The sequence below is a fragment of the Gossypium arboreum genome, chromosome 2 (assembly GCF_025698485.1).
Source record: "Gossypium arboreum isolate Shixiya-1 chromosome 2, ASM2569848v2, whole genome shotgun sequence".
In the NCBI taxonomy this organism is placed as follows: domain Eukaryota; kingdom Viridiplantae; phylum Streptophyta; class Magnoliopsida; order Malvales; family Malvaceae; genus Gossypium; species Gossypium arboreum.
In genome coordinates, this window is record NC_069071.1 from 114,479,193 (window position 1) to 114,495,806 (window position 16,614).

The 16,614-nt window shown below is 33.5% G+C and overlaps 2 protein-coding genes across 2 annotated transcripts; one reads left to right on the forward strand and one right to left on the reverse strand.

Moving 5' to 3' along the window:
* Positions 1-1,917: 1,917 nt before the first annotated feature.
* Positions 1,918-3,949, forward strand: LOC108466869 (uncharacterized). The gene is made up of 3 exons (XM_017767224.2): positions 1,918-2,631; positions 2,731-3,528; positions 3,622-3,949. The coding sequence occupies exons 1-3, from the start codon at positions 2,050-2,052 to the stop codon at positions 3,691-3,693; spliced, it is 1,452 nt and encodes a 483-aa protein (XP_017622713.1). The 5' UTR covers positions 1,918-2,049; the 3' UTR covers positions 3,694-3,949.
* Positions 3,950-12,636: 8,687 nt separating this feature from the next.
* LOC108466327 (uncharacterized) lies at positions 12,637-13,833 on the reverse strand. Its single transcript, XM_017766659.1, has 3 exons — positions 13,526-13,833; positions 12,809-13,400; positions 12,637-12,735 (listed from the first exon to the last, which is right to left on the reverse strand). The coding sequence occupies exons 1-3, from the start codon at positions 13,831-13,833 to the stop codon at positions 12,637-12,639; spliced, it is 999 nt and encodes a 332-aa protein (XP_017622148.1).
* Between the last annotated feature and the right edge of the window lie 2,781 nt (positions 13,834-16,614).

Here is a 16,614-nt window from a genome sequence, read left to right on the forward strand (position 1 = left end):
TTGTTAAGTTAGTTGAAAATGAACTAAGTTGGTAATGTTTTAATATTTTTAGGTGCTGATTGACATAATTAGCTTGTGTAAGGGTTAAATTTTACTTGTTTCAAAGTATGATTAGTGGGAGTAATCGAGTATTTGGTGACGTATTTCGTTATAAAAATATTGTTTTTCTTACTGAAAAGTTGAGTAAAATGAGCTATTAGCCATAAGTTCCCTTACTGCACATTTATGAGCAAATAAAAATACTTTGCTTTATTGTTCTATGTCCTCCGTTTTTCATCCTTTGCTCCTCCAAAATCACCAACAGAGAGTAACTAGAGTTGTGAAAATGTATATAACCCAGATCATGGCTAGCGGAATATTATTGACAAGTTCAGAGCTTTCTACTGTATCAATTAAGGGCCTAAGACGAGATATCCATGTTTATAAGCTATTCGAATTCAAAGAGAAAAAAAAATTGAATTCGATTTATCATTCTCGAGCTGAGTTCAAGCTCAAGTGAACAGAGTTTAAGTATTTTGTTTTCTGTATTCTTCATGTAAGCGATGGGGGATGATGGAGGCCCTAACTCCCTAAAATGTAAAATTTTACTTTTGGCCCATTAAATTTAACATGATTTTAAATTAATAAATAGTTAAATTGTGTTTTGACCCTTAAAATAATAAAATTTTGATTCAAAATTAAGTTGTACATTCTCAAGAGTAGAATTAAGTTGTACATTTTTACAAGAGTTAAAACTATTAAAATTGTAAAATTACATTTTAACTCTCATAAAAATGTACAATTTAATTCCACCCCTAAGAGTTTTTATATAGTCACTTAGTGTTGATATTAAATAAAGGGTGGCTTATATTATTTTATCACCATCTCTTTACAGACAACCATTCGATAGTTTCCAAACAATTTTATTGGGAGATGCGAAACTGAATCCTCGTTTGCAGGCCGTCTGTGGGGTTGTTTGAGTGTAGTTGCCGAGGGTCGAAGGTTAAAAGTGATTCCCGAAAAAAATATTTTTTCAACTTAATGTAACAAAAAATTTTCAGACTAAAATTAATTAATTAAATATTTAATGCTTTATCTCTTAAAGCCCCAAATTTTTTCAGTTTTTATTATATTACATTTTATAAATTTTTTAAAAGGAGTCTAATTTATTATTACGCCTTTACCTAAAAATGTCAAAAACGAGTCTGTAGATTGATTTAACTTAGAAATGAGAGAGCTTATTGTCATACTCCTTTTTTTTTCAACCATATTTTGAAAAAACATATTAAAAAGTGGATATACGAGCATACAAGATTTATGATCTTTAAAAAAACAAATATCTTAATAAAATTAAATATATCTATGTCGGTTGAATATCAGATTTGACACTCAACCTAAGTTGAGTAATATTAGTTTATTTTTCTTCTCATATTTTTCACTTAAAATTATACATGTTTATTTTGGAATAAATTAAAACAAATTCCAATTATTTATTTTATTTAAAAAAATTCAACTGTTAATATAGATAATATTTTAGTTCTATGTAATAAAGATATCAAATCAATTAAAAATTTACTTAATTGGCATGAATATTATTATTAATACAAAAATATATAAATTCAAGTACGATAAAGAATATTATATAATTTTAAGAGAATAAATTTGGACCCACTTCGGTGTAAGAAACGAATAAGATTCAATCCCATTTTCATATTGCTTGAAAGCTAAGTGGAATTATTCCAACTCCACTCACAACCATCATTCATTTTCCCTTAGATATCTTTTTCCTTTAATAAAGAATCCTGGAAGGAAAACAATGCAAATTCTCCTATTTTTTTTCTGTGGAGAAGTACCAGGAAAATGATTTGAAAGAAAGAACATATGAAAATAGAATCAAATTAAAAGAAACACAATATATTCTTAAAAAGATTCGCTGAAATATCAGAGATTAGCTATCTTTCGTTAAATAAGAAAAATAAATAAGTAGAGTGAATTTGAGGTTGGTTTGTGCTGTGTTCCAAACTTCATCCCGTCTGAAGTTTCTCTTGTTTTGTATTCCATTCTGTACCTATGGCTTTTAAAACATTCACGGCTTCAATCAAACTGTTGATAGACCAGGAAAGAAACAAGGTACTTCTTGCTGAAGCTGGGAATGATTTTATTGATATTCTCCGCAGCCTTCTTAAGTTGCCGCTTGGAAACATTGGTCTACTCTTTCGCAAAAATAAAAGCCTGCTGACCGGTTGCTTGGATAACCTAAACAACAGCGTCGAGAATCTGAGCCTCAACAGCTTTCGAACCCATGCATGTAAGCGTATGTTGCTTTATCCGAGAAGCATTCATAAAGACAAGCCAGTCCAGTATTTTACATGCAAAAAGAGGGGATGTGGTTTGTTGAGTTATTATGAAACTTCTAGATGCTCTTGCGGGAAGTTGATGAATAGTGAGATATATTTAGAAGAAATGGAGAGAGATGGGGTAAAAGATGAAAATGAGGGAGGGTTCAGTAAAGTTGAATCCAGGTTTTTCATCACTGACGATTTAAGAGTGATGAAAGGATTACCAGGTGATCTCATTCAATTCCTTAATAAGTTGGGTATCAAGGATGTTAATATGAATGCTGTCAAAGAACTTGAAATTGGTTCAAAAGAGGTACTGTGTACTTAACTCACTTCCATTTTCTTCTTTTGAATATGATTTAGACTATGATCATGATAGTAATTTATGTGTCCCCTTGCTTGATTATATCAGATATTTAATCTTTTAAGCCATTCATTGATCTCAAAGACTACTCTGACCGATGTTTTTCTAAGAAAACAAGGAATGATGTTAGTTGAACGGCCCCCGCTCATAGGTCCAAGTGCCAAGGAGACAACTGCAAAAGATGGCAAAACAAGAGTGAAGATAATGGAGAGAAAGTCAGATAGGAAGATCTTGTATGCTGAAGCAAATGAAGATTTCGTTGACCTCTTATTTAGCCTCCTCACAATCCCTCTAGAATCGGTGTTACAACTTGTAGGAGATAGTTACATCATGGCTGGATCCATTTTTAACTTGTTTAACGATTTAAACACTATATTCTCCATAGCCAAGCCAAAGACTCTCCAGGATTATGGTTGGCCTAAAAGAATATTTAGCTTCCTCACACACCCTTTGGGATCTGTATATGAATTTGTAACGAAGTCAAAGAATTCCAAAAAAGTTGTTCTTCCCCCATTTTATAGTTGCCCAAATGAGATTCCAGATATCTGTGCTCAGCAGCCTCCTGCATATTGTTTAGTGACAGACTCCAGTAGCGAAAACAGGAGATACTACTTGGATAGTGCAATTAACAAAAGAGAAGGGCCCCTAAAACTGTTGGATCCAAAGTCTCCAGAACCGAACACAACGAACAGTTCGGGCTATGTCGAGAAAAACTCACTGTTTGTTATCACAGATGATCTAGTTGTTAAACCATTATCCTCGGTTTCTAGTATTTCTTTACTAAAGGAAATAGGGGTCGCAGTCGATGATGTTGAAGAACAAGTTATTACCATAGGAGGGATTGAAGTAAGTCATTATCCTTGCGAGTTTTGATCAATCTAAATTTCCACTTTTCACTCACTTTATATTCATAATCTGTAATGCAATATTGTTTTGCAGGCGCTCGGTTTATTGAGGGCTTGTTTGTGTTCATCTTCAGCTTTGTCAGATTTAATGAAGGTTTATGTCTAGCAACCAAAGCAAGAGCAATTATAGCAAAAGCTACATTATATTATTGTTGCAGTATCAAGGATATGGAGTTGTAGTCGCCTAATAGTCAAGGTGTTTCAGTTTCCTAATAGTCAAGGTGTTTCAGTTTACTTTCATGTAATAGTACTTTATTGTCTCAGTTCAAAACTAAAATATTACTTTTAAGTAATGTTTCATTTTCTATCTTGGTTTTTGCTTTAGTACAAAAGAGTTTGAATGAAATGGCTCAAGTTAGGGACCTTGGTTATACTTTGAAAATTGAAGGCTGTTAAGTATGGGGAACACCAATCATTTTGCTGAAGCAGTAATGGCCCTTTTATGAACTCACTCAATAAATAGACTGGTATTAGGTTCTTTTCTGCCATGCTCCAAACTTCATTCATCTGAATTTATTCATGATTTGTTATTTATTCTATCTCCATGGCTTCTAATTCACCCATCATTTCAATCAAATTATTGTTAGACGAAGAAAGAAGCAGGGTAGTTCTTGCTGAAGCTGGTACTGATTTTATTGATACTCTCCGTAGTATCTTTACGTTTCCCCTCGGGAATATTGCTCGGCTTTTTCGTAATAATGAAAGTTTGCAGCCCGGTTGCTTGAATAACTTATACAACGGTGTAGAAAGTCTCAGCCTTAAAAGCTTTCGGACAGATGCTTGTAAGTCAATGCTGCTTTATCCAAGAAGCATTCATGAAGATAAGTTCAAGAGCTTGAAGCTTAACGTGGGGTTCACAGTGCCTACACAGTATTTTGTTTGTGAAAAAAGGGTTTGTAGACGAAATCCGGTAGGTTGGCTTAGTTATTACAGAACTTCAAGGTGCAGTTGTTGGAAGTTGATGAATAAAGAGGCTATTCTTCGAGTGAAAAAAGAATGTGTGTTGAGCATTGGCCTGCAATGCAACATGTGACCAGCAGCTCACCAAGCAGACCAGAAATGAAGCAGAACCGAGTGCAGCAGCTTGTTCAGTCCATTTTGTTTTATTTTGCTCAAATGTAACTTGTTTAGTTAGCTTGAAATTTGTATTCAAAGTCAGTAGGATTAGTTTTTGATTTGTACGCTGATGTATGAGCTTACTTAAGTTTGAAATATAACTTGTATTAGTTGTGTATTAGTGGAAGCAGTTACATTGTTAAGTAACTGTCCAATTTTATGTAACCTTCACATATATTTTGATTTCATTCAATGAAAATTGTTATCCAGTTACATTATTCAAGTTTTCAAACTTTCTTCTTTCATTTTTTGGTTCTTTTGTTTTTGTTCTTGTTTGAATGTTAAGTTGCTACCAATGTTCCAACAAATGGTAATCAGAGGCTAAGTCTTTGAGGGCCTCTGTTTGTTGGTTGCTTTGTTGAGAAAATATAAGCTTGAGAAAGAAGAAATTGAAGCTGTTGAGTTTGCTTCAGCAAGATGAGCTTCACTCCACCTCTTCCTCCAGTGTTTGCTGGTGAAAACTACCACGTTTGGGTAGTCAAGATGAAGGCATATCTTCAAGCTCAAGACTTGTGGAGTGTGGTTGGGAATGACATTGAACCAGCTCCATTGAGAGCCAATCCCACGATTACTTAAATAAGGCAGCATGCTGAGGAGAGCACAAAGAAGCACAAAGCCTTGGCTTGCTTGCAAAATGGAGTTTCTAATGTAATATTCACTCGAATCATGGCCTACAGCACACCTAAGGAAGCATGGGAAAGGCTAAAGGAAGTGTAACACCCCCTAACCCCAAACCGTCGTCGGAATGAGGTTATGAGGCATTACCGGACATATCAGACAACTTACGAATAATTTACAATTAATATAACTTTCATAGTATAATATAATAATTAAGTCCCTATCTTAGACTCTCGAAGTTCAAACACGTATTAAAAGTAGAACGGGACTTGTTCGAGTATTCCAAATTTTTTTATTTTTTATAAAAAAATTTCAGCAGCATTTCTGCTTATTTTTACCTAAACCTCCTGCAAATTCAAACCAAAATCACCAACACCAATGTTTCACATTCATATAACTAATATTTATATCATTAACATAATTTTAACTTAATAACTATCATAGCATCATTCAAAATTGATTATAAACTTCATTCATTTAACAACTTAATGTTCATGTATCAAAATATCATGTACTTTCCTTACCATTTCATTTAACCATCTAAATCTTATAATTCATCATTCACTACTCAAAGTAATATACATATTCAAGTGACTAAACAACACCTATGTACATGCCACCTTTACCCAAAAGAAAAATATACATCACCAAGTTTGTGTTGAGTCGGGATTGTTCGGATCTTGAGCGGGACACTTGACTTCTACTAACCTCATGCATACGAAACAACCGTATCTTTGAGTATGAATATACTCAATGGTATTACTATAAATCAAGACTATTTAACATTAATAAAATTTCAAACATCAACCATAAATTTTATAATTATTTAAACTACTTTTATATATAATTATTTTACTTCATAAATCTTAAATTCATAATTCATTTTTCTTATACTAACTCAATTCATAATTTAATTCATACATTCTTTCTCGTACTTTTCAATAGTGCTAAAACAAATAATCTCATTTTCAAAATTTCATTTCAATTATTTACCCTATTAACAAAGCTCGGACTATGACAGATACGCAGATTTCTACCCAAACACACCAGAATGTCCAACCCAAACACACCCAGAATATTTTAAATCCTCCATAACACACTAGTAAGGCATTAAGTGCCTCTTCAGATAAATCGAAGTATATAATAACAGAAACATCTTCTCGGCCGAACTACAATCTCCTCATCACATCACAAATCCAATGGCATGCCATTTGTATCAAATCTAATCCGACAAGTTAATAGGGTATTATTTTACCTTTTCTAATTTCTATTTAATTTACACAAAAATTTTCACTACTCATTCAATTCAAATATCTATTATCTTAATTCATATACAAATTAATTTTCACACAAGTGTATACCATCAACACCATACAATTGTCACCATTTATTTATTTTTCAATCAATACACTTTTCAAATAATCACATACTTACCTCAGGTCTTACTTACCATACATCACAATTAAAATTTCAGCAATCAATAATAATTAAAATTTGAGTTATAGTAATACACACCGTAATTCTCCCGTTTTAGTCCTCGATGACTTTCTCCTTTCCTTTCGATCATCGACGTTTCAGGTTCTTTGTTGGCTACTGAAAATAATAGTAATTTATATTATTATTTACAGCATTAATTATAATAAATAATTAAATTTCTAAACAATTCTAGCTTATTCCCAATTTAATCCTAGCTAAACTTAATTATTTTCTTAATCCAATTCACTCTCTTTTTCTATTCAAATTTTGTCTAAACTTACATTTAACTATAAAATTTCCAGCATATTTCCCTAATTTCGAAATTTCTTCAATTTAGTCCCTTCAACATAAAACTTATAGCCTAGTTTACAATTTAATCCCTTAATCAATTCTAACTTAGAATTCATTCAATTAAATCCCTAATTCCATAATTTATCCAACATGAACCATATTTGGAAACATATAAACTCTTGAATTACCAACTTAATTTCATCAAAACTTGTTTTAAAGCTTCTAAAATATCAAAATTAAGAGAAAAGGACTTAATTAAGCTTACCAATTAAACTTGAAGCTTTAAAATCCCAATTTCCCTTTTTATTTTCTTTCCTTTTTCTTCCCTGTTTTCGTTTTGTTCCTGCTTCGTTTCTATTTCTTTTGTTTTGTTTCTTTGTTTCCTTAATTCTTTTTATGCTTTATTATTTTATTAACATAATATAATATTAATATCATATATTAAAATATCTTTTACTTTAATATTAAGTAAATTAATAATTATATAACAAGTGTACATATTTATATTATTACAAATGTCATTATCTAATTTGCTTATCAAATAAAAATCTCATGATTTAATTAATACAATTAATAATTATAAAATATCTTTATACTTAAATTATAAGTAATTAAATATTTAAATTACAATTGTACCAATACAATTCTTACACATGTATATTTTATTACCATACAATTGTCTTCTATTTAATTTATTTAATAATAATGCTAATAATAATAATCTAATATAAAACCATAATGTTAATTAATAATTATAATAATTTAATATAAAACCATAATAATAATCATTATAATATATAAAACCTAAAAAATCTTTGATTTTATTTCACCAATATGTCACCTCATTTGTAGTCAATGGCTTAATTGCCATTTTAATCCTGTTTATTTTTATTGCTTTATAATTAAACTTTTACCCTTTATTCAATTTAATCCTTTTATTACTTACTCTAAATTAAGCTAAATTCACCTAATTAGATCCTAATTAGACATACCACTAGGCTCATAAATATTTTTAATAATTATTTTCGAACTTATTTCACTAAGACGGAGGCCCTATAACTCACTTTTCCGGTGCCCGTGAATTCCGGGTTATTACAGGAAGAGTTCATAGGGTCAGATAAAACAAGGCAGCAACAAGTGATTAACTTGATAAGAGATTTTGAGAACCTCAAAATGAAAGAATCAGAGAGCATCTAGCAATATTCAGACAGGATCATGGCCACTGTCAACAGCATAAGGTTGCTTGGTGAAGATATCAGTGATAGCAGGGTTGTTGAAAAGGTTATCACCAGACTCCCTGAGAGATTTGAGTCCAAAGTCTCATCATTTGAGGACTCAAGGGACTTGACAACCATTTCTTTGTCTGAGTTGGTGAACTCCCTTTATGCATTGGAGCAGAGAAGGGCCAACAGGCAGGAAGAACATCTTGAAGGAGCCTTCCAAGCAAAGGCCAAAGATGGTCCAGGTTCAAGCCAGAAAGGAAAGAAGCCTTGACTTGATAAGATGGATAAGCCAAAGAAAGATTCAGGCAAAAGAAGGTTTCCACCATGTGTCCACTGCAAGAAGACCACACATTCTGAAAAATTTTGCTGGTTTAGACCAGACATTCAATGTAGGAGCTGCAAGCAGTTTGGTCATGTTGAGAAAGTGTGCAAGAATAAAGCAAAGGCACCAGCACAACAGCAGATCCAAGCTCAAGCTGCTGAGGACCTTCAGGCTCAGGAGAAGTATGTTTTCACAGCCACAAGCTTTGTTACCATAAGCAAAGTCAAATGCAATTGGCTGGTGGATAGTGGCTGCACACATCACATGGCAGCTGATGAAAGTCTGTTCAAAGACTTTGACAAAAGCTATGCCTCAAAAATCAAAATAGGCAATGGGAGTCTGATTGAAGCGAAAGGCAAGGGGAATATAGTGATCAACACTGGTTCAGGTAACAAAGTCATTTCAGATGTGCTTTTTGTACCTGACATTGATCAAAATCTGTTAAGCGTTGGTTAGTTAGTTGAAAAAGGGTATTCCCTAGTTTTCAAGAATGGTTCATGTATTATTGAGGACTTTCATGGCTAGGAAATGATTACTGTAGGCATGGTAGACAAGTGTTTCATGCTTGATGTGAATCAGCTCGAGAAGAAAGCTTATACAAGCTTAGCTGATAATGTTGGCCTATGGCATAGAAGACTAGGCCATACTAATTTCAGATCACTTGATCTGTTGCACAAGCTAAATTTGATAGAGGATATGTCTAAAGTTGAGGCAAGGGACACTGTTTGTGAAGTTTGTCAGCTTGGTAAACAAGCCAGATTGCCATTCCCAGTGAACCAGGCATGGAGAGCTCAAGAAAGACTTGAACTGGTGCATTCTGATGTTTGTGGACCAATGAAGTCCCCTTCATTGAATGACAGAAAATATTTTGTGCTGTTCATTGATGATTTAACGAGATTTTGCTGGGTCTACTTCATGAAACAAAAGTCAGAAGTGTTTGATGCTTTTAGCAGATTCAAGGCACTAGTAGAGAACCAGTCAGGCTGCAAGATCAAGGCCTTGAGAACTGACAATGGGACTGAATACTTGTCTGAGAGATTTCAAAAGTTTTGTGAGTATGCAGGGATCCATCATCAACTAACCATTGTTTACACTCCACAGCAAAATGGAGTTTGTGAAAGGAAGAACAGAACAGTGATGAATATGGCCAGATGTTTGCTGTTTCAAAGCAAACTTCCAAGTAAATTTTGGGCTGAGGCTGTCAACACCTCAATTTACCTACCGAACAAGCTTCCAACTTGAGCAGTGAAGGACAAAACACCTTTTGAAGCCTGGTATAGATTCAAACCATCAGTTTCCCATCTGAAAGTGTTTGGATGTGTGTGCTATGTGCTTATTCCAGATGAAAGAAGAACCAAACTTGAGAAAAAGTCTGCTCCTGGTATATTTGTTGGCTACAGTAGTACCAAAAAGGGCTACAAAGTGTATGACCCTTCAACAAAGAAGATTTTGGTGAGCAGGGACATCAAATTTGATGAGGAGAAGTTTTGGAGTTTGGAAGGTTCAGATACAAGCCAGTTTGATGAAGACCAATTTGACATCAGCCTAGAGCCAGCTGAGAATGAATCAGAAAATACAAACATTGATGATCCTCCTGTGAGAGGAACCAGATTCCTTGCTGACATTTACCACAGATGTAATGTTGCTATAGTTGAGCCTTCGAGCTATGAAGAAGCTGCAAGGGACAAATGCTGGAGAAATGCTATGGAAGCTGAGCTTGAGATGATCAAGAAGAATGAGACATGGGACTTGGTTGATAGGCCAGACCAGAAGAAAGTCATAGGTGTCAAGTGGGTTTTTAGAGCCAAATTCAACTCTGATGGCTCTTTAAACAAACATAAGGCAAGGTTGGTGGTGAAGGGCTATAGTCAGCAATATGGCACTGACTTCATGGAGACATTTGCTCCAGTAGCAAGGCTTGACACAATCAACTTTTTGTTGCTTTTGCTGCACAGAAACAATGGAAGGTTCATCAACTTGATGTCAAATCAGCTTTCTTGAATGGTTTTCTCAAGGAAGAAATTTACATAGAGCAACCAGAAGGCTTTAAAGTCCAAGGACAAGAAGACAAGGTTTATAGACTAAAGAAAGCCTTGTATGGCCTGAAACAGGCACCAAGGGCCTGGTATGCAGGATAAACATTTACTTGTCTAGGCTTGGATTTGAAAAGAGTGTCAGTGAAGCCACACTCTATGTGAAGAGATCAGAAGGTGAAACCTTATTGATTGTGTCACTCTATGTAGATGACTTACTTGTGACTGGAAGCAAAAATGAATTGATCAATGAATTTAAAGAGCAAATGCTGGAAGTATTTGAGATGACAGATTTAGGAATCATGACATACTTCCTTGGTATGGAAGTGAACCAGTCTGATCAAGGCATTTTTATCAGCCAACATGCTTTTGCATTAAAGATCCTTAACAGATTTTGCATGTGAAACTGCAAATCAGTGAGCACACCAGTAGCACAAGGGGAGAAGTTGTCCAGTGATGGGAATGAAGCAATAGTTGATGAAAAAGAATATCGAAGCCTAGTAGGTTGCCTGCTTTACTTAACAGCAACTAGGGCTGATATTATGTTTGGTGTTAGTCTCCTCTCAAGATTTATGCACTGCTGCAATGTGATTCACCTTAAGGCAGCTAAAAGAATCCTCAGATACATCAAAGGGACTCTGAACCATTGAGTCATGTTTAAGAAAGAAAATGAGCTCAAGCTAACAGGATATTCTGATAGTGACTGGGCTGGTTTTGTTCATGACATGAAGAACACCTCTGGCTACTTCTTTACTCTTGGTTCAGGAGTTTTTTGTTGGAGTTCTAAGAAGCAACAAACTGTTGCTCAATCCACAGCTGAAGCAGAATACATTGCAGCTGCAGCAGTAGTGAATCAAGCCATTTGGCTTAGAAAGTTGCTATGTGATCTAAATGAAGAGAAACTTGAACCTACTGAAATCAAAATTGACAACCAATCAGCAGTGGCTATTGCTAAGAATCTAGTTTTTCTTCATGGAAGAACCAAGCATTTTAAGATCAAGTTTCACTTTGTTCGAGAGGCTGAGCAATTAGAAGAAATCAGTCTTATTCATTGCGGCTCACAAGATCAATTGGACACTTGGTGCAACAAAGTTCAAGGACTTAAGAAACAGGATTGGTGTATGTTGCATATAGTCTAATGAGGAGTTTTGAGCATTGGCTTGCAATGTAACATGTGACCAGCAGCTCACCAAGCAGACCAAAAATGAAGCAGAACCGAGTGCAGCAGCTTCTTCAGTTCATTTTGTTTTATTTTGTTCAAATGTAACTTGTTTGGTTAGCTTGAAATTTGTATTCAAAGTCAATAGGATTAGTTTTTTATTTGTACTTGATGTAATGGCTGATGTATGAGCTTGCTTAAGTTTGAAATATAACTTGTATTAGTTGTGTATTAGTGGGAGCAGTTACATTGTTAGATAAGTGTCCAATTTCATGTAACCTTCACATATATTTTGATTTCATTCAATGAAAATTGTTATCTGGTTACATTATTCAAGTTTTCAAACTTTCTTCTTTCATTTTTCGGTTCTTTTGCTTTTGTTCTTGTTTGAATGTTAAGTTGGAAACAATGTGGTAAAAGATGAAACTGCGGGAGAATCGACATTTTTTATAACTGACGATCTGAGAATAATGCAAGGTTTACCAGGTACCTGCAACATATGGAAACAAGGAAACCTCTAAACATCGATAAAATATTGTTAAGTTCAAAAATGTGGAATCTTTGTTATTGATAAAATATCAGTATATTTTTGAATCTTAAAAGCATGAATGCAAGCCATTTTGAAATATGATCTAATTGTTGTCAGGGTCTATTTTTGCCCTAGTTGCATAAGATCAAGTTAAAGCCATTTCATTTTGTAAGTTCCGGTTTATATAAGGCAAAAACAAAGAGAGACGAGGAGTTGAAAAATGTTTGAATTGTTAAACAAACAATACTTAGAAACTAATGTTTAGACAAGTTATTTTTGACGTCACTGTAATGGCTGACGCTTTCGTTTCTTGACAATATAGTTCTTTAAAGCTGATAAAGGTGAGGATGAACACAAACAGGCCTTCAATAAAGCAAGTGCCTGCACCAAAACACACGGCATTATAGATTTTGAATCCACAAAGATAATCAAAACTCAAGAAAAGATAATTCACTTCAAACTGCCCAATGCTAATAACTAACTGTTCAACGTCAACAAGTGGGATGTTTAATTCCTTCAGTACAGAAATAATAGAAACAGATGATACTGATTTAACTACTAGATCATCTGTTACTAGAAACGATGAGTTCTTCAGGACATAGCCCGAGCTGTATCTCGAGTTTGGGTTTGGGGACTTCGGGTCCAGAAATGAGGAAAACCTTACCTCAGAACAGATACTTGGAAACTCCTTTGGGCAACTATAAAATGGTTGAAGAACAGCTTTCTTGGAATACTTTGGCTCGGTAATGGAGAGCATAATGTTTAAATCTTGAAGCAAATAAGAGATGGATCCAATTGTGAGATTACTACCTAGTAAGAGTTCCAAAACAGAATCAAAAGGTATGGTGAGGAAGCTAAATAAGTGGCCCACAAAATCTTCATTTGTTTCAGCGAATAATATTTTCCAATCAGACTTCCTCAGTATTATCTTCACACTTGTTTTGAAATCATTTTCAACCGTCTCCTCCATATTTGGAGCTACGAGCAAGGACTTTTCACCGCTGAGAATTCGTTGTTTTCTCAGAAAAGCATCAGTCAAAGTAGTCCTTGAGACCAGTGAATAGCTCAAAAGATTAGACATCTGAAAATAGTTATGCAATGAGAGACATAATAATCAAACTAAAACATTATTGAAAGGATGAATGCTGTAAAGAGTTATGGATAATACTACCTCATATGAATCAATTTCCAGAACTTCTTTGATCTGATGAAAAATATTCTTGATTCCCAGCTATGAAGGAATTGAATGAGATTACCTGGCAAACCTTTCATCACTACTAAACCATCAGTGATGAAAAACATGGACTCTCCCTTAGTTTCATCTTTTACTACATCCATTTCCCTTCCAGAACCATCCCTGCTCATCAACTTCCCGCAACTGCATTTTGTAGTTTTATAGTTACTCAATAAACCAACTAGTCTTTCACTACACTTCACATTTTCGCACATATAAGTCTTTGTAGGCTCAGAAACATCCATGTTAAGCTTCATTTTCTTCAACTTGTTTTCATGAATGGTTCTTGGATAAAGCAGCATAAACTTACATGCATGGGTACGAAAGATGTTACTGTTTAGATTTTCGACGCTGTTGAATAAGTTAATCAAGCAACCAGGCTCTGGAATTTGATGTTTGCCGAAAAGTCAAGCGATGCTTCCGAGGGGAAACATAAGGATACTACGAAGGGTATCGACAGAATAATTACCAGCTTCAGCTAGAATTACCTTGTTTCTTTCCTGGTCAATTAAAAGCTTGATTGAAATCCTGGTTGATTTAGAAGCCATTGATGCAAAACAAGAGCGAACTCAGACGGATGAAATTTGGAGCACAGCTGAAATGAAACTAAAATCAGTCTATTTATTGTGCGTGTCCATAAGACGGTGTTGAGTTATATCAGCATTCAAAGATTAAAAACAAAGAAAATTTGTGTTTGAAAGATGAAAAACAGAAGCAAAAACACAAGTTGGTTGAGAGAAAAATTGACAACTCTCATTACTACAATAAGCAACATTACAATATACATAAGCAGCTTCATTACATTGGAAGAAAACAAAATATTGCTTCTGCTAGTATCCAAGCTGTAAAATCAGCTTAATGATAACTTAAGAATCAGCTAAGTGCGTGACAAACCTTAGCAAAACAAAAATTACAATCAAATTAAACATAAGTCACATGTTACAAAAAATTTTAACAATCAAATTACACATTGGACATTTGCCTGCTGCTGCATTGTTGCCAACTTTCAACAGACGGCGATTAAAGCTTCAAGAAAACCTTTGATGTTCCCCATACATATTTTAAATGATAATTTATAAACTAACTTAGGTCAATGAACTGAACACTTAATGAAGTACGTGCATCATTATGGACTAATTACCTAAATAATTTCTAGGGGAGTGTAACTAGAGTTAGGTAAGTAAAACTCTATTTGATTTTAAAAACTGAAAAAAAATTCAAATTTGAATAACTTAATTTGAGACCTAATTATTCTAAAATAATATATTTATATTTTAAAAATTATAAAAATTAAAATTATTCTAAAATAATAATTTTGAGACCTAATTAATATTCAAATTTATTATACTCAACTGAAAATTTTTTCAAATATATATCGTTTTAAATTTATGTGTTCGAAATGGAATTATTTATACTTTGTAATAATATTTTTATTTGACATGTTTATTTTTTTTAATTTAACTCGAACAATTTCACTTGATTCGACTCAACTCGACACAAATTTCATTTTATTCGACTCGATTAAAAAAAATGAAATTGAGTTAAAAAGACAAAATAGGATTCGTGAACTTGAATCTTTTTAACTTAATTCGACTCGATTTGATCGAACGCTTACCCTTAGCTAGAGCTATGAAAACGTACATAACCCAGATCATGGCTAGCTGAGTGTTATTGGCAAGTTCAAGCCTATTTATTGCATCAATTAAGGGATTAAGACGAGATATTCATATTTGCAAGCGATTCAAATTCGAAATGAAAAAAAAAGTTTGAATTTGATTCATCATTTGAAGCTGAGTTCAAGCTCAAGTAAGTAGAGTTCAAGCTCATGTAAAATTTTACTTTTCGCCCATTAAATTTGACATAATTTTAATTTAATAAATAGTAAAATTATATTTTGACCTCTAAAAATAATAAAATTTTGATTTAATCCTTTAAAATTTATAAAGATATGAGCTATTAGAATTTTGAAATTGCATTTTAAATCTCATAAAAGTGTACAACTTAATTCAACCCATGAGAATTTTTTTTTTTTTTTGCTTCATCCCTGTCTCCATGTTTGTTTTACTATTTGTGTTCAAAGCCTTTGTAACAATGTAATCTCTAAGGACGGAACATGTAACATGTCTTGCTGTTGCATCCAACACTTGTTGGTGAGTTCAAGCATTTTAGCATTTAATTCGAGTAGATCGCGAGTATAATTTTTTTGATCAAATTACTATTTTATCCTAAAGAATTGTATATAGAATAAGTTTGGGCTCGAGTTTAAGTATATAAATTTCCAAATTTCAGTCACTTTATATTCATAATCTGTAATGCAATATTGTTTTTCAAGCGGTTGGTTTATTGAGGGCTTGTTTGTGCTCATCTTCAGCTTTGTCAGAGTCAATGGAGCTCTATGTGTGGCAACCAAAGCAAGAGCAATTATGGCAAAAGCTACATTATATTATCGTTACAGTATCAAGGATATGGGGTTGTAGTTGCCTAATTTTCAAGATGTTCCAATTTACTTTCATGTAATAGTATTTTGTCGTCTTAGTTCAAAACTAAAATATTACTTTTAAGCAATGTTTCATTTTCATCTCCAACATTTAGCAACTCCTTGTCTTTCTATCTAGGTTCTTGCTTTATTGTCTTAGTACCAAAGAGCTTCAATGAATTGGCATAAGTTAGGGATTTTGGTTATGCTCTGAAAATTGAAAAGACCAGGATATATTCAGTTCTTTTATGTGCTTGGAACCCATGTTATTCAAGAATGAAACCATAATCACAATATAATATTCTTTTTATGTGTGTTGTACCGGTTGCTATGTTATAAATTGTAGATGGCTCTTCTCTATGTTTACACCAGATGGAGTTCATGGTTCGGCATTAACTCTCTTACCATGGAATACAAAATGGTCTACATTTAACCTATCTGATGCTAATAACTTGCAGTTCAACTTTATCAACCAGGACCTCTAATTCCTGTTACAAGATAAAGACAGGATACTGATTTAACTATCAGATCATCTGTTACTGCAAAGAGT

Bases quoted from the DNA above. Each gene is read 5' to 3' on its own strand.
- LOC108466869 (XM_017767224.2), top strand. From the start codon at position 2,050: ATGGCTTTTAAAACATTCACGGCTTCAATCAAACTGTTGATAGACCAG. The intron at 2,632-2,730 runs GTACTGTGTACT...TGATTATATCAG, and splicing joins TTGAAATTGGTTCAAAAGAG to ATATTTAATCTTTTAAGCCA. The intron at 3,529-3,621 runs GTAAGTCATTAT...ATTGTTTTGCAG, and splicing joins TTACCATAGGAGGGATTGAA to GCGCTCGGTTTATTGAGGGC.
- LOC108466327 (XM_017766659.1), bottom strand. From the start codon at position 13,833: ATGGATGTTTCTGAGCCTACAAAGACTTATATGTGCGAAAATGTGAAG. The intron at 13,401-13,525 runs GTAGTATTATCC...ACTGGTCTCAAG, and splicing joins TGGAAATTGATTCATATGAG to GACTACTTTGACTGATGCTT. The intron at 12,736-12,808 runs GTGAATTATCTT...GTTTTGGTGCAG, and splicing joins TTAGCATTGGGCAGTTTGAA to GCACTTGCTTTATTGAAGGC.